We start from the raw sequence: 23,308 nt of genomic DNA on the forward strand, positions 1-23,308 counted from the left end.
AATATTACCTACATTACACCGTGAGGGCAACAAAAATGTTCAGGAAGAGCATATACTGCAAAGACACACATATATGCATGCATTAATAAAAGAAAAATGAGACAAAAGTAACCTATTGAACACTGTGGAGGATGAGCACTCAGTCAGTCTAAAACACAGTGAATCTCCCCCCACCCCTTTCCAAAAAAATATCCTTTCACTTAAAAAAGAAGATGAAATCTCGACATAACATAACATTCTAGAACTTGGGCCACAATTATCTCACTGTCAGCTACAGCAGAAGTGGGTGTTCACAGACAAACTGGTAGCTAATCCTATCTGAGAAAATGTTCTTTCTGCTGAAAAATCAGCTAAAGTTCTTTCGATCAAACCCGCACCATTAAGTTTATTATGGATGAGTGGTGGGTTTCAATAACCATAACTTGTTTATCACATCCACTCATTCTTCCACTTGTACTTCTGCTTTCTTCTCATGAATGTACATATGGAGAAGGGAGGCACTCAAGCTCACTTATTTCTCTGGAATTATCTGTACCCTTCTATACAAAAGAAATGGATTGTCTTTCCGTACCTTGGCAAGGAGATTTGAGCATCTTTTGACCAACAATTGAAAGGCAGTTAGAGAATTAGAGCAGTTGACAAATTTTGACATCTATCAAAACTCCTCGGCTCCAGTGCCTTAGGAAGTTGTATCCTGCAGACACAGGAAAGGAAAATTACTGGGCAGCTAATAGACTTCCCCTTGCTTCAACACATCTATAAAAATGAAAGTCAAATAACTGTGCTCTATTAAAATCATGTACAATTTAGTTGTATATATGCTTTTCCAGTATCTGTTCCACAGAATGAATCTTAATAATTCTTTCGATGGGCATTGTCTAGGATCAAACTCCAGAAGTCAGCATGCCCCATCACTCAGTTTTCTCCATACACTTGGCTCATACTTTAATGACTTTTTGCTGCACTATTCCCTTCTGCTTGTGGGAAAAGAGTAGCACTTTGCAATTCTTTTACAGGCACAGGTCAACCTTGCCAAATAAGCTGTAGGCTGAAGTTCACCAATATGTAGTACTAGAGCAGATGGTTATGGATGAGGCATAGTATATCTTCAGATTTGATAGAGACTGGAACACTAAACCCACGTGAACTAATGGTCAAACAAAGCAAAGCCCATATACATGGACAAAACTTGTATAAAAAGGGTGTAGTAGGTGTCCCAAAGAGCATTTGCTGTTGACAGCTTTGGCCTAAATGATCATCTAGCTCAAGGGACCACAAACATATTTTAAAGTTCAGAAATGTTTCTAAATATAGGTTGCATCCACAAAAATAGAAACAATATAAACATTGACTGACTTTTACCTTGAAGCCAACGCCTGGCAGCCTTACAAGTTCTTTCCTTGCAGCTTCATACGGCAGCAGCTTAAGCTTATATATCCACTCGTATCCACCCAACTCTTGGATCATACATGCTGATTTGTGAATAAAGCCAGCTCTATACCCAAATCCTGCTTTTGCCAGTGCACCATGGACAGAAGGTGCCACAAGCTGCTCTACATCAGGAAAATCAAAATACTTCACACCATCAATAACCCCAATTTCTTCCCCATACAATGAACACAATTTCTCTATCATGGAGGTAATTCTGGAACATAAATAAAACACACAAAACAAGTGAAATTTTAAAAATATACTTGTGGGCACACACACACATTGGTCAAACAAAATGCTTTCATTACAAATGTCACAGGCAAATACTTCCCATGTTACTCTCCCTACTGCAAATACTATGCATGATTTCACAGTAAAATGTCTCATTGCCATGGTCGGCAAATTAAGAAAATAACCTGAAAAACCAGGTCAGTGAATAAAGAACAGTGTTATGAAGTCATCAGTCTTTCAATTAATTTCATGACATCCACCAGTTCCTGTCCTGAACTAATCTTTTCAGTTCTACTCAATCATTAGACAAAGTGTCTTCAACAAACTGTTTTTCATGTTATAGTATTCTTTCTGCCACTGCAATTTTTCCCTTCCACAGTCCTTCCAGGGCCATATTAACTATTCCTGGATGCTATAGGAGATGTCACTCTAATCTGTCCAATACTTTGGTAACGGTTTCCCCAGAGCCTTATTTCCTTGCACATTGTTTTTAAACTCCTTATTACATTCTTATTCACTTTTAACTTGTTAATGCTTTTCAATAGCACATTCCAAATTCTTCAAGAATATATATTTCCATGGTCAAATGATGCTGTACTCCACATGTTGAACTAAAGCAACTTTTTCCTCAACTCCATACGACACCAGTAGGGATTTTATAATCAAAAAATGGCAGTTTGCTTGACAGTCTACTTCTCATATTATTTTATTTGCCACAAATAATGTTACAATGAAACATAGAACTTTGGTGTGGTTGATTCATATACATTAGTTTAATTATTGCTTAATTTTGAGTATAAGGACCTTCATTTGACCAAGAAAACCTCTTTGGGAAAGTGTAGAGGATCAATAAGAAATCAAGGAAACACTTCCTTGCTTGTAGTCAATGATGTCCCTTAAAGGCATGCGAATCAACATTAAGAGGATGCAGAAGTATTGGGAATACCAGTGTCTGAAGTGGTTCCGCAGGAGGTGGTTTCTTATCCCACAGAAGACCACTGTCCTTAAGCCTAGCAACAATCTCTGTTTTTGTTTATCTACACGCCAACCGCTCAATACCTCAACTGTATGGAAAGATTGTTACCTTTACTCTTTCCATTATTTACTAACATGCATTTAAAATATGAAAAGCAAAGGCACCATTTTTTCAGACCACAACAAGCAGTCCCAACAAGCAATGTTAAGGTTAAATCCCAATGCAAATGAGAAATCAGGAGCATAGAAGCAATCATCACATTCATGAAACCAGCACAATCTACCAGCAGCAACACATCTGCATAAAAGTGCAATGACCTGAAGATGGCAACAGCACATGGTTATGGTCTTTACATTGAACACATCAAGACAGATAGTATACAAAGATAATGATGGCCACTGGCCAGACTAGTTATCTGTAATAAATACATATCTATATTAAAAAAGAGAAGAAACTGTCAGAAAGAAAAAGGATGCAAATCACACTAGAAATCTTGCCCAGAGCCCCATAACTCACAATCTACACAACCTTTGATAATGGTATAGTACTACACAACCAAATTTACAACACAGAACAAGAAAAATAGCATATTTTACACGAGTATGCCAATGTCTTTTTCATGTTATATAATACCAATACCTATGTCTGACATAAAAGCAGCCCAGTAGAAAACCGAGATTGTTACTCACAAATGTGGCCAACCACTCACCTTTTAATGTGATTGTTTGATGAACAAATGAATGTCAGTATTGTCTCTAGTGGTTCCTGACACAGAAGTCTTACACCATAACATTTGCTAGCTGCTTTCTGAAATATAGGATCACGTTGACCCCAACGGTTATAGCACTCTTCTAAATTAGTGTCCAGTCTAAGGTATTTACAGAGCAGCATTCCATTCAGTTCATCTGCTGTATCACATATTTGAAGTTTCTTTTCTTCTTCACTAAGAGTCACTGAGTTTGTACTTAAATGAGCAAGGAATTTTTTTAGAGACAAATCTTCATGCAGCTCACTAAGCAAAACAGAACACTTCTTAGAAGGTGCAACTTGTTTAGCAACTTTGTATAGTATGAAGTTATCTGTTTGTTTTAACATCCAAAATCTGCTGCAGAAGATTCCCCACCATTCATTTTCGTTAATCTTCTTCCACCTGTGGAGATAAAGAAATACCAAACCTGAATGTAATACGATTACTGCATAGCAAACAGCAAGTAAGCAATGCACTGTCATATAAACTCCATTAATACGTTTTAGAAGAAATACATCCCAATTTTTTTAACCACATAAACCACAAATATTTCAAAAGAAATTTTTTTAAGTAAATAGTAACATTAATTCATTAGAAAAGTAATACTAACACGCATTTGTATTGCTATCTGCATTGTTAAAGCATAGTGCTACAGACAGTCAGTGACTCTATGCAAACATAACACGGAATGAGCTTGTGCACCTTGTGGCAGACAAGACAGATGTCAAACTGCAGTCTGCCAGAGAATACTGGTGAGAGATAGGGTGTCTAAGACAGATGCAATTAATGGCTGACTTTTGTAGTCCATCTCTGAATAGCTCATGCATATGTGATCACTACAAAGCTATAATTGATGATGAAATAAAAAAAAAAGTTCATATAAACTGTGGGAGATGTGACTGGATCATTTGATTGGTACACAATTTCTACAGAGGTGCACAATCATATCCAAAGGTGTGAGAGGGCACCAAATGACAGTCTATCTTTGAAATTTAAGTACTTTTTCATACAGGATTCTGACACATTACTGCCACATATATACACTACTGGCCATTAAAATTGCTACACCAAGAAAAAATGCAGATGATAAACGGGTATTCATTGGAAAAATATATTATACTAGAACTGACATGTGATCACATTTTCACGCAATTTGGGTGCATAGATCCTGAGAAATCAGTGCCCAAAACAACCACCTTTGGCCATAATAACAGCCTCGCTATGCCTGGGCATTGAGTCAAACAGAGCTTGGATGGCGTGCACAGGTACAGCTGCCCATGCAGCTTCAACACGATAACACAGTTCATCAAGAGTAGTGACTGGCATATTGTGACGAGCCAGTTGCTTGGCCAACATTGACCAGACGTTTTCAATTGGTGAGATATCTGGAGAATGTGCTGACCAGGGCAGCAGTCGAACAGTTTCTGTATCCAGAAAGACCCGTACAGGACCTGCAACATGCGGTCATGCATTATCCTACTGAAATGTAGGGTTTCTCAGGGATCGAATAAAGGGTAGAGCTACGGGTCGTAACACATCTGAAATGTAACGTCCACTGTTCAAAGTGCCGTCAATGCGAACAAGAGGTGACCGAGATGTGTAACCAGTGCCACCCCATACCATCACACCGGGTCACATGCCAGTATGGCGAAGACGAATTTACACTTCCAATGTGTGTTCATCGCGATGTCAAAACCTGGATTTATCTGAAAAAATGACTTTTTGCCATTCATGCACCCAGGTTCGTCGTTGAGTACACCATCACGGGTGCTCCTGTCTGTGATGCAGTGTCAAGGGTAACAGCAGCCACGGTCTTCGAGCTGACAGGCCATGCTGCTGCTGCAAACATCGTTGAACTGTTCATGCAGATGGTTGTTGTCTTGCATCTGTTGACTCAGGGATCGAGATGTGTCTGCACGATCCGTTACAGCCAAGCGCATAAGATGCCTGTCATCTCAACTGCTAGTGATATGAGGCCGTTGGGATCCAGCACGGCGTTCCGTATTACCCTCCCAAACCCATCGATTCCATATTCTGCTAACAGTCAATGGATCTCGACCAACGTGAGCAGCAATGTCGCTATACAATAAACCGCAATCATGATAGGCTACAATCCCACCTTTACCGAAGTCGGAAACATGATGGTACGCATTTTTCCTCCTTACACAAGGCATCACAACAACATTTCACCAGACAACGTCGGTCAACTGCTGTTTGTGTATGAGAAATCGGTTGGAAACTTTCCTCATGTCAGCACGTTGTAGGTGTTGCCACCAGTGCCAACCTTGTGTGAATGCTCTGAAAAGCTAATACTTTGCATATCACAGCATCTTCTTCCTGTCGGTTAAATTTCACATCTGTAGCACATCATCTTCATGGTGTAGCAATTTTAATAGCCAGTAGTGTATTAATACACGAGGGCCACAACAAGTAAAAGGAAAGTAATAATTCTCAGGCAGCCGCACTGTGTGTGGCAGAAGGTACCCTGTATCATTGCTAGTCATTTTCTTTCCTGTTCCATTCACATAAACAGAACGAAGAAAAAGTGGCTGACTATATATGCCTCCATATGAGCCCTAATTTCTAATATCTTATCTTCAGGGTCCTTCTGTGAAATGTATGTCAGTAGCAGTAGAATCATTCTACAGCCAGCTTCAAATGTCAGTTCCCTAAATTTTTTGAATTCACCCTAAAGGTTAATCTTATAACCAATGAACTTCACTAAAACCAGTGACTGACATATTGCGCATCTTTAAATTTTTCACTTTTGCAAAGTGTTTCCACATGTAAAACTCTCAGTCAGAAAAATACTAGGGCTAAATGATTCAAAATTTTACTGTACTGAAACGAAATGAATCCTATTCAGTATAAACCCACACACAAACCTTAGGCACATCCTGGGAAAAAAAGAAGAGGGGAAAAAAAGGGGAGACAGAAGCTGCCATCTTCTATGGTAGCATCAAAGAGGCTTGAGTGCACAATGGTAACTAATTTTTTATCATGGGTTAAAATCTTGTCACCAACATTCTAGACGATGACGATTATTATTACTACTACTACTACTACTACTACTACTACTAATAATAATAATAATAATAATAACAGACAAGCAAAAGTTAACATGTCAATAGTGTAAAAATTAAGGAAGGAGGGACACAATGCTGAGTGGGGCAAGATTCAAGTATGCGTCGCAAGGCAGACAAGTAAAATGTTAACAATAAATATTTCATTAATGACATCAATTAATGTAATGAATGAATTACTAGACAGAAATTTCTGTGATGTTATGACCAATACCAAGGAAACAGTCTTGTAAAAACTCTGCAGCTTCTGTAACATAGAGCAGGATTTCCAGACTAGCAAAGCAACTGACAAAAACTGTTCCGTCTATTGGATTTGATTTTTAAAGATGCTTAAACAAACAAGTTGTCATTTACAGATGAGAAAACATACTTTCAAACACAGTAATTAGATTCTTACAGAAACATTGGAATTAGAGTGGCTAGTAATTTGTTTATTTTTCATAACACCACACTAAGAACGAATGTTGCAAACTGAGTGCCTAATGTCTATAGTCAAATAAAAGTGCTATGAAACATTTCATTATTGTGGATGAAGAGTTTTGATTTGTTGTCATTTCTCCTCTATGACTATAACAGGAAAACTTCTGGACTATCATTTAGAAATGGACAGAAGAAATTAAAAATGCATAGAGACAAAGAAAGCCAAACCATTGGCATTAATTAAGGAACACCAATCTTTTTCTTTTTATGCCACTGACCAAATTTTGCAAAAAAAAAATGGTTCCCTACCTGCTACTGTCAAACTATCTAGACCTACATCCTATAGATCTGATATGGAATTTTGCAAAGAATATATCCAGTCATAATACATAAAGCATCTTGAATTCTTAAGAAAACGGGGAGTGTGATGCTTTTGCTACTATTGATTAATCGATTTGTCCCATTTCCTGTTTCTATATTCCAGTAACTTCCCAGTTGGCCTCATAATGCCGGACCTCCTTCCAAGCATTTCCATCAGAAAAACTATTTCAAATAGTCATAGTGTATCAGACTTGGAACCTCAGCTTTGCTAGCATAAAACATTAACCACTAGACTATGCAGTCAGTTTGATTTTGTTACTGTGATGTTAGCTTGTACTATTGTCACATGAGAGGACTTGAAGGGATGTGTATTACACCAAATAAGTGGGTGACAAGTACAGGAGGAGAGATACATTCATGGAAGAGGAAACCCACAACACAAATATACTAGTTACCATGGATTTGAACAGAGAGACGGCATCATTATCCACAACTGAGACAGCAGTGTTTGAATCAGCAGACACCTCTGAAAAACAGCACACCACTGGCAACGCTTTGTGAACATCTAAGGTAAGAAATACCATACATTCTGTTTCTGTTGTTATTCTACATGAGCACTCCATTCAGTTGCGCATAAAGATGTGTTATGCGTGACAGCAACAACACTTAAATCCAGAAGAGCAGAATGTTATTTCTTCTACATTCCTCCCAGATGGGTGTCCAATGTGCTTTCCATCGCACAACTTTGCTTGGTATCAGCAGTAGACTTATCAAAGGAACAATCAAAGTTATACACACAATTCAATATTAGAATACATAAAAAAAGGAAAAATTGAAAATGAATCGACTGAACTGCTGTATCATCTGCTTCGTGGAACTTCAAATTACACCTGGACATACTATATTGTGGTTTGTTATGGAACTGTATGTCAGGGTGACAGCAAACACCAATACAATGAAATGAGACACACTTGCTAGTTTTGAGAACTAAGAATCGCCATGGCCCACATTGGAGGAAAGGTTTGGAGGAAATGAGACTATTAATACAAGCAAGAAAGAAGTAAGAAAGTAAGACATAAGTTGAGTAAAGGAAATACAGTAGAATACCATGACGTCAACTCCATCCACAAGTAACATTCTAGTTACATTTATACAAGATGTCCTACAGCATAGGTGCTCAACCTGTCAATCATGACCAACCAGTCGATCGACACAGCTTTATGAGTCCATCTTTCAAAACCTTTTTCCAAAATCTATTTACAAGAGTTGTTTCTGTAGAATATCTGTTTGTCGACAATGAGTGTTTTGCACAGTATTTGTACTTGGTAAATCTGACAACAAAGTGTCTCCCTCTTTCATCTCCATCTGCAGTTTACAAGCTATAATGCTTCCACCATGCAACAGGCATTTCTCCTGCATGGTGAGGTTACTACTTGCAAACTCTAACTTGGTGTGTTGTGAGGAACGGTGAGAGAGCTCAGAGTTTGCTGAAAGATGAGGTGGGAGAGGAGGGGGGATCAAGCTCCGCCTGCAGTAGGAAACACAAATCCCTGTTTTCGAGCTTCCCCGAAACAACAACGTGCACAATGGAGGCAATGATCAGGTAAATACTTTATGTTATCGAAACAGAGATTGCTGTTTGTATTGACATGTCAAATAACCACCTCACTCCCCATTTCCGAAACAATCACAGTCAAAATAGAACAACAATACACAAGACGACGACAGCACAGCTCAGCAACAATGAAGCCAACACCAGTGAATAGTATGCTGTACAGCTGGCAACAAACAGCTGTACAAACATATACACCTATCTTTACATATTGTAACAAAAAACTGTTCTTCCCACTCACCGTGGAAGTGGTATGTTTTTCTGTGTTTAGCTGCACTCGGTTTCCACAAACATAATATGAAGTGAGAGCTATAACTTAGTGCACTGAGGAAGATGAAACACTCTAATCTTTAAATTAAACTACAATCACAGCAGCCGGTTTTTGTTAAGCCTGTACAAACAAGTCCTTCCTCAAACATAGCACCATTTCATCTATCAGAAGTACTGATGAAACAGACAAACCCATCTTGATGATGGCCCAGTTGTTAAGGAGGTTTTTTTTTTCTTCTTTTTGCCAACTAGTGAGTGCTTGTTTTCCACATTTAAAAACAAGTCAGAAAAAATATTAGCCATCAGAGGCATGCCTCTGTCAAGACCTACTACAATATGAGAAGTTGGATTAATGGCAGAGAATATAAAATGTCAACCGATAACAGATTTGTAATCCTGCTTGCTTTTCTCATTGCAGTTAGATGAGTCAGTAGATGGAGTCAATTCAGCCCCAGGTTTTGATATTTGTAAGACTGATATTTTCAGATGTCAGCATAAAAGAAGACCTGCTTACAATTTTGAACTTGAAAGACCTAAACAAAGAGCAGATTTTTACAATGCATTCAAAACCTCCATTTCTGAATTTTTTTTTCAGTTATCAGTCTTCGGACTAGTTTGATGCTGCCTGCCAAGAATTACTCTCCTGTTCTCCTGTTCCAATCTCTGCATCTCGAGAATAGCACTTGCAACCTACACCCTCAATTATTTGCTGGATGTATTCGTATCTCTCTTTTCCTCTACAGTTTTTACCCTCTGCAGCTCCCTGTAATACCGTGGAAGTTACTCTGTAATGTCTTAACAGATGTCCTACCATACTGCCCCTTCTTCTAGTCAGTGTTTTCCATTGATTCCTTTCCTCATCGATTCTGCAGAGGACCTCATTGAATGCCTTATCAGTCCATCTAATTTTCAACATTCTTCTGTAGCACCATACGTGTAATGCTTCGATTCTCTTCTGTCCATGTTTCACTACCATACAATGCTGTGCTTCAAATGTAGATTTTCAGAAATTTCTTCCTCAAGTTAATTATATTTGATATTAGTAGCCCATGCCTACTATGGTAGTTCAAGTTTATATGCCAACTGGCTCTGCAGATGATGACGAAATTGATGAAATGTATGATGAGATAAAAGAAATTATTCAGGTGGTGAAGGGAGACGAAAATTTAATAGTCATGGGTGACTGGAATTCGAGAGTAGGAAAAGGGAGAGAAGGAAATATAGTGGGTGAATATGGATTGGGGGAGAGAAATGAAAGAGGAAACCGTCTGGTAGAATTTTGCACAGAGAATAACTTAATCATAGCTAACACTTGGTTCAAGAATCATAAAAGAAGGTTGTATACATGGAAGAATCCTGGAGACACTAGGAGGTATCAGATAGATTATATAATGGTAAGACAGAGAGTTAGGAACCAGGGTTTAAGTTGTAAGACATTTCCAGGGGCAGATGTGGACTCTGACCACAATCTATTGGTTATGAACTGTAGATTAAAACTGAAGAAACTGTAAAGATGGGAATTTGAGGAGATGGGACCTGGATAAACTGAAAGAACCAGAGGTTGTACAGAGCTTCAGGGAGAGCTTTAGGGAATGATTGACAAGAATGGGAGAAAGAAATACAGTAGAAGAAGAATAGATAGCTCTGAGGGATGAAGTAGAGAAGGCAGCAGAGGATCAAGTAGGTAAAAAGACGAGGGGTAGTAGAAATCCTTCAGTAAAAGAAGAAATATTGAATTTAATTGATGAAAGGAGAAAATATAAAAACACAGTAAATGAAGCAGGCAAAAAGGAATACAAACATCTCAAAAATCAGATCGGCAGGAAGTGCAAAATGGCTAAGCAGGGATGGATAGAGGATAAACGTAAGGATGTAGAGGCTTATCTCACTAGGGGTAAGATAGATACTGCCTAAAGGAAAATTAAAGAAACCTTTGGAGAAAAGAGAACCACTTGTATGAATATCAAGAGCTCAGATGGAAACCAGTTCTAAGCAAAGAAGGGAAAGCAGAAAGGTAGAGGCAGTATATAGAAGGTCTATACAAGGGCGATGTATTTGAGGACAATATTATGGAAATGGAAGAGGATGTAGATGAAGATGAAATGGGAGATATGATACTGCGTGAAGAGTTTGACAGAGCACTGAAAGACCTGAGTCGAAACAAAGCCCAGAGAGTAGACAACATTCCATTACAACTACTGACAAAACTCTACCATCTGGTGAGCAAGATGTAGGAGACAGGCGAGATACCCTCAGCCTTCAAGAAGAATATAATAATTACAATCCCAAAGAAAGCAGGGCAGATGTGAAAATTACCGAACTATTAGTTTAGTAAGTCACAGCTGCAAAATACTAACGCGAATTCTTTACACACGAATGGAAAAACTGGTAGAAGGCGACCTCACGGAAGATCAGTTTGGATTCCGTAGAAATGTAGGAACATGTGAAGCAAAACTGACCTCACGACTTTTCTTAGAAGAAAGATTAAGGAAAGGCAAACCTACGTTTCTAGAATTTGTAAACTTAGAGAAAGCTTTTGACAATGTTGACTGGAATACTCTCTTTCTAATTCTGAAGGTGGCAGGGGTAAAGTACAAGGAGTGAAAGGCTATTTACAATTTGTACAGAAACCAGATGGCAGTTATAAGAGTCGAGGGACATGAAAGGGAAGCAGTGGTTGGGAAGGGAGTGAGACAGGGTTGTAGCCTCTCCCCGGTGTTATTTAATCTGTATATTGAGCAATCAGTAAAGGAAACAAAAGAAAAATTCAGAGTAGGTATTACAATCCATGGAGAAGAAATAAAAACTTTGAGGTTTGCCGATTACATTGTAATTCTGTCAGAGACAGCAAAGGACTTGCAAGAGCAGCTGAACGGAATGGACAGTGTCTTGAAAGGAGGATATAAGATGAACATCAACAAAAGCAAAAGGAGGATAATGGAATGTAGTCGATCTAAGTCGGGTGACGCTGAGGGAATTAGATTAGGAAATGAGACACTTAAAATAGTAAAGGAGTTTTTCTATTTGTGGAGCAAAATAACTGATGGTGGTGGAAGTAGAGAAGATATAAAATGTAGACTGGCAATGGCAAAGAAAGCGTTTCTGAAGAAGAGAAATTTGTTAACATCGAGTATTGATTTAAGTATCAGGAAGTCGTTTCTGAAAGTATTTGTATGGAGTGTAGCCATGTATGGAAGTGAAACGTGGACGATAAATAGTTTAGACAAAAAGAGAATAGAAGCTTTTGAAATGTGATGCTACAGAAGAATGCTGAAGATTAGATGGGTAGATCACATAACTAACGAGAAGGTATTGAATAGAATTGGGGAGAAGAGGAGTTTGTGGCACAACTAGACAAGAAGAAGGGACCAGTTGGTAGGACATGTTCTGAGGCATCAAGGGATCACAAATTTAGCATTGGAGGGCAGTGTGGAGGATAAAAATCGTAGAGGGAGACCAAGAGATGAATACACTAAGCAGATTCAGAAGGATGTAGGTTGCATTAAGTAGTGGGCGATGAAGAAGCTTGCCCAGGTTAGAGTAGCATGGAGAGCTGCATCAAACCAGTCACGGGACTGAAGACCACAACAACAACAACAACAACAACAACAACAACAACATATTTTTCGTTTATTTTTGGAGCATTTGGGGGCACAATATTCAATCTCTCTATGACAATCATGTGTTCACTAATCTCTGTATCTGTTTTGGTGCTCATTATTAACTCAGGATTATTTGTTGCTAAGAGGTCAAGTGTGTTTTCACAACCATTTACTATTCACGTGGGCTCATGAACTAACTGCTCGAAATAATTTTCAGAGAATGTGTTTAAGACAATTTGGGATGATGTTTTATGCATATCTCTGGAATTAAATGTGTATTTTCGCCAACATATTGAGGGTAAATTGAAGTCTCCACCAACTTATAATCATACGAGTCAGGTATGTGTTTGAAATCAAACTAGTTTTCTTTGAACCTTTCAGCAACTGTTATCATCTGAATTGAGAGGTCGGTAAAAGTATCAAATTATTATTTTATTCCAGTTGCCAAAAATGACCTCTGCCCATACTAACTCACAGGAACTATCTACTTCAATTTTGCGACAAGATAAACTACTTCTAACAGCGAAAAACACCCCACCGCCAAACGTGTTTAGCTTATCCTTTCGGAACACCATTAGGTACTTCGTAAAAATTTCGGCTGATCTTATCTCCCGCTTTAGCCAGCTTTCAGTGCCTATATCAATTTGAGCATCAGTGCTTTCTATTGGTGCTTGGAGATTGGTACTTTCCCAACATAGCTACGACAATTTACAACTGTTATACCAATGGTTCCTGTATCTATGTTCCTCCTGTGTTAGGCCTGCACCCTTTGTGACAGAAGCCTTTCTTGTGTTTTCCCGAGACCCTCTAACCTAAAAAACCGTCCAGTCCACGCCACACAGCCCCTGCCACCCGTGTAGCCACCTCCTGCATATAGTGGACATCTGACCTATTCAGCGGAACCCGAAACCCAACCACCAATTGGCACAAGTCGAGGAATCTGTAGCCTGCATGCTTGCAGAACTGTCTGAGCCTCTGATTCAGACCCTCTACTCGGCTCTGTACCATAGGTCCGCAATCGGTCCTGTCGACTATGTTGCAAATGGTCAGCTCTGCTTTCATCTTGCAAGCAAGTCTGGCAGCCTTTACCACTTCTGTTAACTGCTCGAAACTAGAGAGAATCTCTTGTGATCCAAAGTGACCCACAACACTGGTACCGATGTGAGCAACCACCTGCAGTTGGCTGCACCCTGTGCTCTTCATGGCATCCAGGACCCATTCCACATCTGGAATGACTCTACCCGGTTTGCACATGGAGTGCACACTGGTTTTCTTTCCCTTGTTGGGAGCCATGTCCCTAAGAGGCCCTAACACACCTAACATTGGAGCTCCCAACTATCAATAATCCCACCCTCTGTGATTGTTCAGATATTGAAGGCTGAGAGGTTTCCTCTGAAACAGGACAGGCGACAGCATCTGGCTCAGTGACAGTGTCAGCCACAGACAGCATCTGGAACCTGTTGGTCAGACAAACTGGGGAGGCCTTACGTGCGGCCGTCTGGTAAGTCGTTCGCCACCTGCTACGCCCTGCGGCAACCTCCCAATCGACCACAGTGAGGGGTCAACCTCAGTGCGAGCAGTAACTGGGCTGGCCACGGTGAGGACCAATTGGAGGACTTGGACGTGCTGGGCGTTTATTGGATCCCCATGGCTGTCCCACAACAATGGTGCCCATCCACTACAGCTTCAAGCTGTGTAACCGAAGCCATCACTGCCTGAGGCTATGAGCAAAGTGTTACCAACACGGCTCGCATCCGCACACAACAATCACAGTCCCTATCCATACTAAAGACCGTGAAAAACTAAACTATGCACATAAAAGAACTATCAGCACATGCTGTGCAACTCTACTGTAGACCTTGACGAAAACTCAGGAACTGTGTCTAATAAATTGGATTAATACGCAGAGATTCAAAAATCTAACTACCAAAGCAATCTGGTAAAACTAAATTAATTCACCCCTGATCAGGAACTTGTAATATGTCACGAAATCAGTTTACTTTCCGACGCAAACAAAAATGCAAGAACTATGGCTATTAGATTTTAAATAAACACGCAGAAACTCGAGAAACTTGAACTATTGAACCACACAGATGATATTATAAAATTCGCTGCTGGTTAGGAACTCATTAAAGTCACAAAATCGGTTACTTCCCTGTTGCTGCTTGTGTCTCGGTTGGCTGCTACTGCCTGACTCTTTAATGACACGATCCCAGTGCTTTGAAATTTGTGCTAATATCCGGGTATTATTGTATCCCATTACATGATTCTTGGACAAACAGTGTTCTTCAACCACCACTTGTTGAGATACATTATTTGAGTGTGTCGCTGGTGTTCCTGGCATTGATCTTCGATGGTGCGCACTGTTTGTTCAATATATGTCTGACCAGCCACTCCTCAATAATGTCCATGTTTTATTGGATGTGCAAAAGACAGTTTTTACTCGGCGTTCTATCAGTACACACCCAATTTTTTTTCCCGATTGTGGACCTCTGTACAGTATAAAGACAGTGGCTACCTCTTCCTTTCTGACTTTGTGACGTTTCCACCACATTCTTCTCCCACAATACACATTTATTTTACTTCTACTTGCTACCAGTCAGACAAGACCATTCAGTAACAGCAAGGTAGGGAGCGAGTACTGTGCACCAAGTTGTGCAGCACATGGTTGCAGGCCGTGAGAACAACTTGCTAGAGATGACTGTATATCATGCTGGAGTACTGTACAGACAGCTGGGAATCACATACTGGGCATGGCATGAAGCACTACAATGTTGTTAGTTAATACTTATTATCTGAACACTGCTATGCTTCTCCAGCCACACTGTCAACATTAACTATTCTAACAGAAGGTTAATAATAAATTCATGAAGCTTTTAACTAAAGTAAAAATGTAAATGAGAAACACATTTTAACTTACGTCGATATTGATGGAAAACGATGGACTAATCAGAAATGGGCACTAGGTAAGCAGGAGCCAAACTGTTACTGTAACTCACCACTAGTCTTCTACTGGATATGAGCGAGGCAACACACATTGGCACTGTCAAGTGGAATATGATGATGATGATAATTATTCGTAGCAATTAACAGTGCCTCAGGAAACATTTGTTTACAACAACTCACTAGAAGGTTTATATAGGGTATGAACAAATGCAACACATGCTTGGATGGTATAGGGTAATGAGTTACTGAAAATTGTTTGCCATGGTGAACAGTGCCTTGGTAAACAGTTGTGTGATGTTTTAAACGTCTTGTAATACTGTGAATCACCAGACTGTGTCTTGTTGCAGTGTTATGAACATAGTTAGCTTCCATGGAACTGATTTAATGAATAAACATAATAGGGCTTTTACTTACATTTCTTGACTACTGGTAAATGATAATTAATAAAATAAAGTAGCATCCTGTATTTTGTTAACTTTATTTCATAGCAATGGATTTTCTCCCACTGTACCACTCCAGTTTAGCACAGTTTGTTGTTTGCATGTTGAATCCTGCTCCTATATCGAGAAGAAGCAAATCGGAAAGAGATGTACGAGACAACTTTGGAAGACGCGAGGTAAGCAAACCGAAGTCAGTTTTGTTTTGTTGTGGGAAAATAACTAGGGGTCATATGCGCACATTTCAAAACTGTGAAACACGAAGACAAAGAGAGGAGTTAAAAATGACTATATGTATATACAAGACAGCTACAAACAGGGCCGTGGACAAATGTCTATAAAACACGCAATAAAACTAAAAATTAAATGGCTTTCGCCATATTCCTATGATGGATAAAAAGTAAAATGTGCTCAACAGCCCACGTGTCGTTCACTAAAATGTCTGTCAACTCTGATGGTAAACCCAAATGGGAACGTAAATGGTCAGGAAATGGCAGACAGTTAAAAGTTGGGTGCAAAGCCACTTAACAAATGGCAATGGCTAAAAAGGCAGGCCCAATAAAAAACCTAGTTAAAATGACTTCGCAGCAGGAGGACCGAGAGCATGTCATCCAAGCCACTGGGAGAGGCTTCATTACACGGATCTTATTTTCATGAAGGGAGGACCATTGTAAATGTCAAAGTGACACCACCTCTTGACAGATGGCAACACAGAGATCATCGGATGGAGTGTAAGAACTAGCTCGCTGAGGTACGAGGACTGCAGCCATGGCAGCAGCGTCAGCAGCCTCGTTTCCTGGCAGACCGACATGATCAGGAACCCACATAAGCACCCAGTGGCTCCATCAAGAGTGAGCAAGTGACAGTTTTCTTGGACCTGTCGCACTAAGGGATGGACGGTGTACAGCGCGCAGAGGCTTCGAAGGGTGCCGAGAGTGTCTGAGCAGACGACAACTGAAAAGCCTGTGTGGCCAGATGCACTCCGTGGCCTGATACATGGTGAAGAGCTCCTCTGTAAAAACTGAGCAGTGTGCTCGAAGCCAATACTGAAAAACGTTGGCGCCAATGACAAAGGCACATGCGACAACACAGTCAGTCCGAGAGTCATCAGTGTACACACGGATACTAGTGTGAAGTTCCATGCGAAGGTCATGAAACTGAAGGTGATAGAGTGAAGTTGGTGTAGTGTCCTTAGGAAGCAAATGAAGGCCAAGGTGAACGCGGGCCGCTGCACAAAGCCAAGGTGGTGAAGGACTTACACCTACTGGGAAAGTTGAAGGTAGCGTGAAGTTAATCTGCGGGAGCACAACTTCCTATAGAGCAGGAGTCCTATGTATTTTATAGTTTCAACGAACAGAAGAGCAACAGGCCCAAGATATAAAGATGGTGCGAGAAACCAAATGTGCCAGCAGAAATTCACACAAATGGTTTTGTCAGTGGAAAAATGAAGCCACTGTCAATGCTCCACGAGTAAAGATGATTGAGACATCGCTGAAGACACTGTTCAATGAGACAGGTCCATGTAGAACTGCAATGGATGGCTAAATCATCAATGAAATGAGCCAGAGATGCCTGGCAGAGACAGGCCATTATTGGCATAATGGCGATAGCAAAGAGGACGACACTCAGGACGGAACCCTGAGGCACATTGTTTTCCTGGATAAAGGTGTTCGACAAGACAAAACCAACATGTACCTTGAAAACTCAAAATTCCTCAAGGAAACAGGGTAGGCAGCCACGGAAGTTCCACGTGTACAAAGTACAGAGGATACCAGTCCTCCAGCAGGTGTTGTAGGCTTTCTCCAAATCAAAACCACGGCCACAGTCTGGGATTTCTGGAGAAAGCCATTTGTGTCACGGGTCGACAAAGTGATGAGATGGGCAACTGCAGAATAGTGCACTCTAAGTCCACGCTGTGCAGTGGTTAGTAAATTGCGAGACTTGAGCCACCATACCAGCCGGGCAGGAATCTTGCATTCCACCACCTTGCAAATACAGCTGGTGAAAGAGATGGGGCAGTAGCTAGAAGGAAGGTATTTGTCCTTAGCGGGCTTAGGTATTGATATGACAGTGGGTTGGTGCCAACATCTGGGAAATGTGCCCTCTGACCAGATGCAGTTGCACATATTAAGCAGAAAGTGCTTGCCCCCGAGAGACAGGTCCTGCAACATGTGAATGTGAACAGCATCTGGCCCTGGGGCAGAGGATCAGAATGATATGAGAGCACGATCTAGCTCCCTCATTCTAAAGATGGCATTGTAACACTCATGATTCTGAGAAGAGAAGGGTATCACTCAAGCTTCGTCTGCTCGTTTCTGGTGGAGGTAGGCAGGGTGACAGTGGGAGATGCTCAAAATTTCCGCAAAATAGCGGCCCGAGGTATTGGAGATAGCAATAGGGTCCACGATGACATTGTCTGCCACTGTCAGGCTGGCAATTGGGGAGTGGATCTTGGTCATAGAGAGCCATCGGAGGTTGGCCCACATGATGGAAGAGGGAGTGGAACAGTTAAAAGAACTAGTGAATGTAGTCCAGCTAGATTTTTTGCTATCCGGAAGAATGTGACAACACTGTGCATGCATCTGTTTATAATGAATGCAGTTTGTCATTGTAGGATGATGGTTACAAATGTGGAGAGCATGTCTCCATGTGCTAATTGCATTGTGGCATGCCTCAGTCCACCAACAGATCAGGACACCACGTGGTAAAGAGGAAGTGCGAGGAATGGAACGTTCTGTAGCGCTAAGGATAATGTTTGTAAGATATTCCACCTGGTCATCACAACTGGGGAAATCATGTTCATCGAAGGTCGCCAGGGAGGAGTAAAGCCTCGTCAGCCTTAGTAAGCTGCCATTTGTGTGTGCATGCAGGGGGTAGCAGTCAGCAAATGGATGGCACACGGGAAATGGTTACACAAATGGTGTCAGAAAGAATGGACCATTCTAGATGATGGGCAAGCTGGGCAGTGCAAAAGGATAGGTCCAAATGGGAATCTGAAAGGAGCGCGAGTGCTACTGCGTTAAGGTAGAAGAGATTAAGCTGAGTAAGAAGGTCAGCCAACAGGGCACCTCTCGGACAGGTTCTGGGAGAACCCCAAAGGGGATGGTGTACATTGAAGTCACCAAGCAGCAGAAATGGGTGAGGTAGCTGCCCCATAAGCTGGAGGAAGTATGCCCTGGTTACATCAAATGATAGAGGGCTGTAAATGGTACAAAGGCAAAAGGGCAAGTGAGGAAGGAAAAGGCGAACTGCAACAGCTTGAAGACGGGTAGTCAGGGAGATGGGTTGACTACGAACATCATCCTGCATGAGCAGCACGACTTCCCCACGAGATGGAATGTCAACCCTGGGTGGAAGGTCAAAACAGATAGGGAAGAAATGCTAAAGCTCAAAGCGGTCATGAGGATGCAATTTTGTTTCCTGAAAGCGGAGTACAAGTGGATGCTGTGATTCTAAAAGCAGCCATAAATCCTCTTTGTTGGGTTGAAAACCAAGGAAGTTCCATCGGAGGAGAGTGACAGGGAAGAAAAAATGAAGTAGTGTCATCTAAGCGGCTGCTAAGTGCCAGTCTAAGGAGACTCCCTGCTACAGGGCACAGAGGCATGATGTCCACAAGACCATCTGCCTTTGTCGGAGTTCTTCGAGCCTTTTGTGTTAGCAGAGGAAGACTCAGGTGTTGGCTGGAGGAACACAGGAAGTCTTCACGGGAGTACTCCTTGTTGCCTTTCCGGCCTGCCGGTTGTGTAACTGGTGACTTTCGCCGAACAGGGTGAGAGTTTGATGTCTCGTTGCACAGCTGGACTAGGGGACTGGAATGCTACCATGACACTGGGCGATTTCACGAACACATAGCTGAATTTGAGGTCACACGTCTGCATGGCCATGTCCTTAATGGAGCAAGATGGAGCACGAAAATTACTGTAAGTGCAAGATGGTAGAACACAGGGTTTGCGAGTAGCCAGTAACTTGCAAGAAACCAGATAAGGAACTTCTTCCTTTACGCAGATATCCTAGACAGCCCACTCATCGAGGTATGCGGGACAATCTCGAGAGGAGGTGGCACGGTCGCCATTGCAGTTCACACAGCTGGTAGGACGAGGCGGACAATCACCCTCGTGCACATCCCTACCACAGGTTACACATTTGGCCGGGTGTCGACAAGACATTCGAGTGTGGTTGAAACAATGACACTGGTAGCAGCACATCGGGTTCGGAATGTATGGTTGGACTGTGACAACTTCGTAGCCTGCTTTGATATTGGATGGAAGCACTACTCTATCAATGGTGACAAAGACAATGACACCCTGATCAGAGAGGTATGTTTGAATTTTGGCCTCGGTCAGACCTTTGAGCAGCCTAGTGTAAATAACAGCATGGGATGAATTCAAAGTTCTACAGGCCTCGACACGGACAGGATAGCCATGGAGAAGCAAAGCGGCAAGCAGTTGATGTGCTCTAGAATCAGTAGTAGTCTACAAAAGCAAAGTGCCATCCCATAAATGAGAGCAGGATTTCACAGGATCAGCAATTGCATCGACACTTTTCTGAATAATAAACAGATTTACCGTTGTGAAGGACTGACTGTCTTCAGTACGTGAGGAACCATGGTGCAGCAGGCAGGGTCTTTGAATCATTAGCCTCAATCCGTTTACATTTTGTAGACATCGATTGTTAAGATGATTGGCTCATTGCAAGAAAATCCCCCATGATTGCCAGTGTCTCCGATGGCGTGCTCCTTCCGACTGGGGGGCCACTTCACGAGGGGGCGCACACACCTTAGGTGACTGTTCACACCTCGAATCACACTTTCCGAACACCTGACAGAGGGACTAATCGGCAATTTGGGAAAGTAGCAGGTCAGGCGATCATCCCTCCCTGGGCCTGACCTGTACCAGGGAGTACAAGTGAACCCTACCTGTCATCTTGGGGTTGGGAATCACGCGTTACCCAGTCACCTGTTACGTGTCAGACATGTGGGCCTGCCTTCGGGAACACACAGGGAGGAAGAAGGAAAAAGAAGAGCCTCAAATGTCGAAGCATAGGAAGGATAGGAGAAGGTGAATGAAGAAAGGCAAAAGGAAGGAAGAACAGTGGTGACACATACGTATGTCAGCTACAGACAGTGCAGAACATTCCCAAAAACTTCCCAGACATGTTCCCCAAGGGAGGGGAAAAAGAATAGCAAAGAGGATAGACATGCAGCACAGAAGGGAAAAGATGCTGCAAAGGCTGGGGCCCTGTAGTAGCCAAGCACAAACCCACCAAATAATGCACATAACTACTGGCCAATTTCACTGACATTGATTTGTTGTAGAAGAGTGGAACATATTTTGTGTGCAGACATAATGATCTTTCTAGACTCTGAGAAGCTCATCTGCGGAAACCAGCATGGTTTTAGGAAACAGCGGTCTTGCGACAAACAGATGGCCCTCTTTGTGCACGATATACAACAGGCTCTAGATACCACATCCCAGGTTGATGCCATATTCCTCACCTTTCGAAAAGCGATTGACTCAGTTCTGCACTGTCGCTTGCTCCAAAAAGTGCACGCTTACAGTCTATCTGATAACATATGCGGTTGGATAGAAAATTTTCTAACAGACAGAGAGCAGTATGTCGTCCTGAATGGGGAGACTTCAACAGAAACAAGCGTAACATCAGGCATGCCCCAGGGCAGTGTAATAGGTCCCCTGCTTTTTGCGATTTGCATAAATGATCTGATTGATAGTCTATAGGAAAGTAGTATTACACGAAAGTTGTGAACAAATCAATGAGGATTTGTAGAAAATAAATGTGTGGTGTAATGACTGGTAGTTATCTCTCAATATTAGTAAGTGTAACCTAATGTGTACTCGTATAACAAAGCGAAAATTCCCAGTACAAAATAAATGCCCAATCTTTGAAAGCACTAACATCCGTCAAGTATCTGGGTGTGACTATTTGAAATGATCTCAAACGGAATGATCAGATTACACAAGTAACGGGCAAGGCGAACTCTAGATTGTTGTTTATTGATAGAATTCTGAAACGATGCAGTCCTTCAACAAAAGAAATTGCTTACAATACAATTGCTTCATCCAGTCTTAGAGTATTGTTCGTCTGAGTCAAGAGACTGTGGAGGTCCAAAGAAGAGTGGCAAGATTCGTGGCTGGTACATTTAGCCATTGTGAAAGCGTTACAAATCTCATAGAAAGTTTGAAGTGGGACACACTTGCAGATAGACGACACGCTAAACGGAAGGGGCAGCTCACTTAACTCCAAAATCCAATCTTCGCCGAGGATGTAGAGCTTATATTATTACCACCAACTTTCAAATCACGCAATGATCACCATTTAAAGATAAGGGAAATTAGAGCTCGTACTGAGGCATTCAGAGAGTCATTTTTCCCTCACGCGATCCACGAGTGGAACAGAGGGGGGAGGAGGGGGTGGGAGGAATATGACTTTCGCGCCAATTGTGCCCTTCGTCACACACCTTTTTGGTGGCTAGTGAAGTAGATACGTAGATGTTGGAAGAGTGGCAAATCCCCTGGCGAGACCAAAGTCAGAGCTGCAGGTAAAGTGAAAAATATACTCTCGAACTCCAGTATTGATAGAACATGGCGTTTCTGCAAGACGGGGTAGGGCATTTTATAGAACCCATTATGTAATGGATAGGTAGGGTAACATTAATAATAATAATCCACCACCACCAGTCTTCTAGTTTGTGAAATGTTACAATTACTTCCATTTTCACAGGGTGTACTGTAGTTGTGGGGGTGGAGATCACAGCTAATCTCCATTTCTTTTGAACATGGTTCTGAGGTGTTACATTTCTAGGGTAGCTACTCTTGTGTCGGAGATGGTGCGCCTCCTGTGTATAAGTGCTTTAAGTATCCAATTACTCTGCACAACCCATTCCTCTGTGCAGTGTGTGTTTTCTTCCAAAACACACTGTGGTTCAGGATACCATCAGCTCTCCTCTTGACCACGATGTCCAGAAATCTTAGTCTTCTTCCTCTTTGGGCTCCATAGTGAATTTGGTGTTGGGCTGTAGAGTGTTCAGACGTGCAACAAAGTCAAGGAGTTTATCCCTTCCAATCAGCAGCCCACTCTTGCCTGCGGCTGCAAATTTGTATATAGAACACAACGGGGGAGAAGCCCTGACATCATCCAAATGGAAACCCACATGCTTTTCCTTTATGTGAATGACACATTTATCATCTTGCCCCACGGAAGGGACAAACGTCTC

At 41.5% G+C, this 23,308-nt stretch overlaps 1 protein-coding gene across 1 annotated transcript in view; it reads right to left on the minus strand.

Annotated features, from left to right (window-relative positions):
• The window catches only part of LOC126298496 (N-glycosylase/DNA lyase-like), a 64,107-nt gene that overhangs the window by 5,395 nt on the left and 35,404 nt on the right, over nt 1-23,308 (minus strand). Inside the window, exons 2-3 of the mRNA XM_049989833.1 lie at nt 3,348-3,788; nt 1,363-1,645 (exon numbers count right to left, since the gene is read on the minus strand). Coding sequence (XP_049845790.1) covers nt 1,363-1,645; nt 3,348-3,788 — 724 coding nt within the window. The remainder of the gene's footprint in view (nt 1-1,362; nt 1,646-3,347; nt 3,789-23,308) is intronic.

Source organism: Schistocerca gregaria, chromosome X (assembly GCF_023897955.1).
Source record: "Schistocerca gregaria isolate iqSchGreg1 chromosome X, iqSchGreg1.2, whole genome shotgun sequence".
In the NCBI taxonomy this organism is placed as follows: Eukaryota; Metazoa; Arthropoda; class Insecta; order Orthoptera; family Acrididae; genus Schistocerca; species Schistocerca gregaria.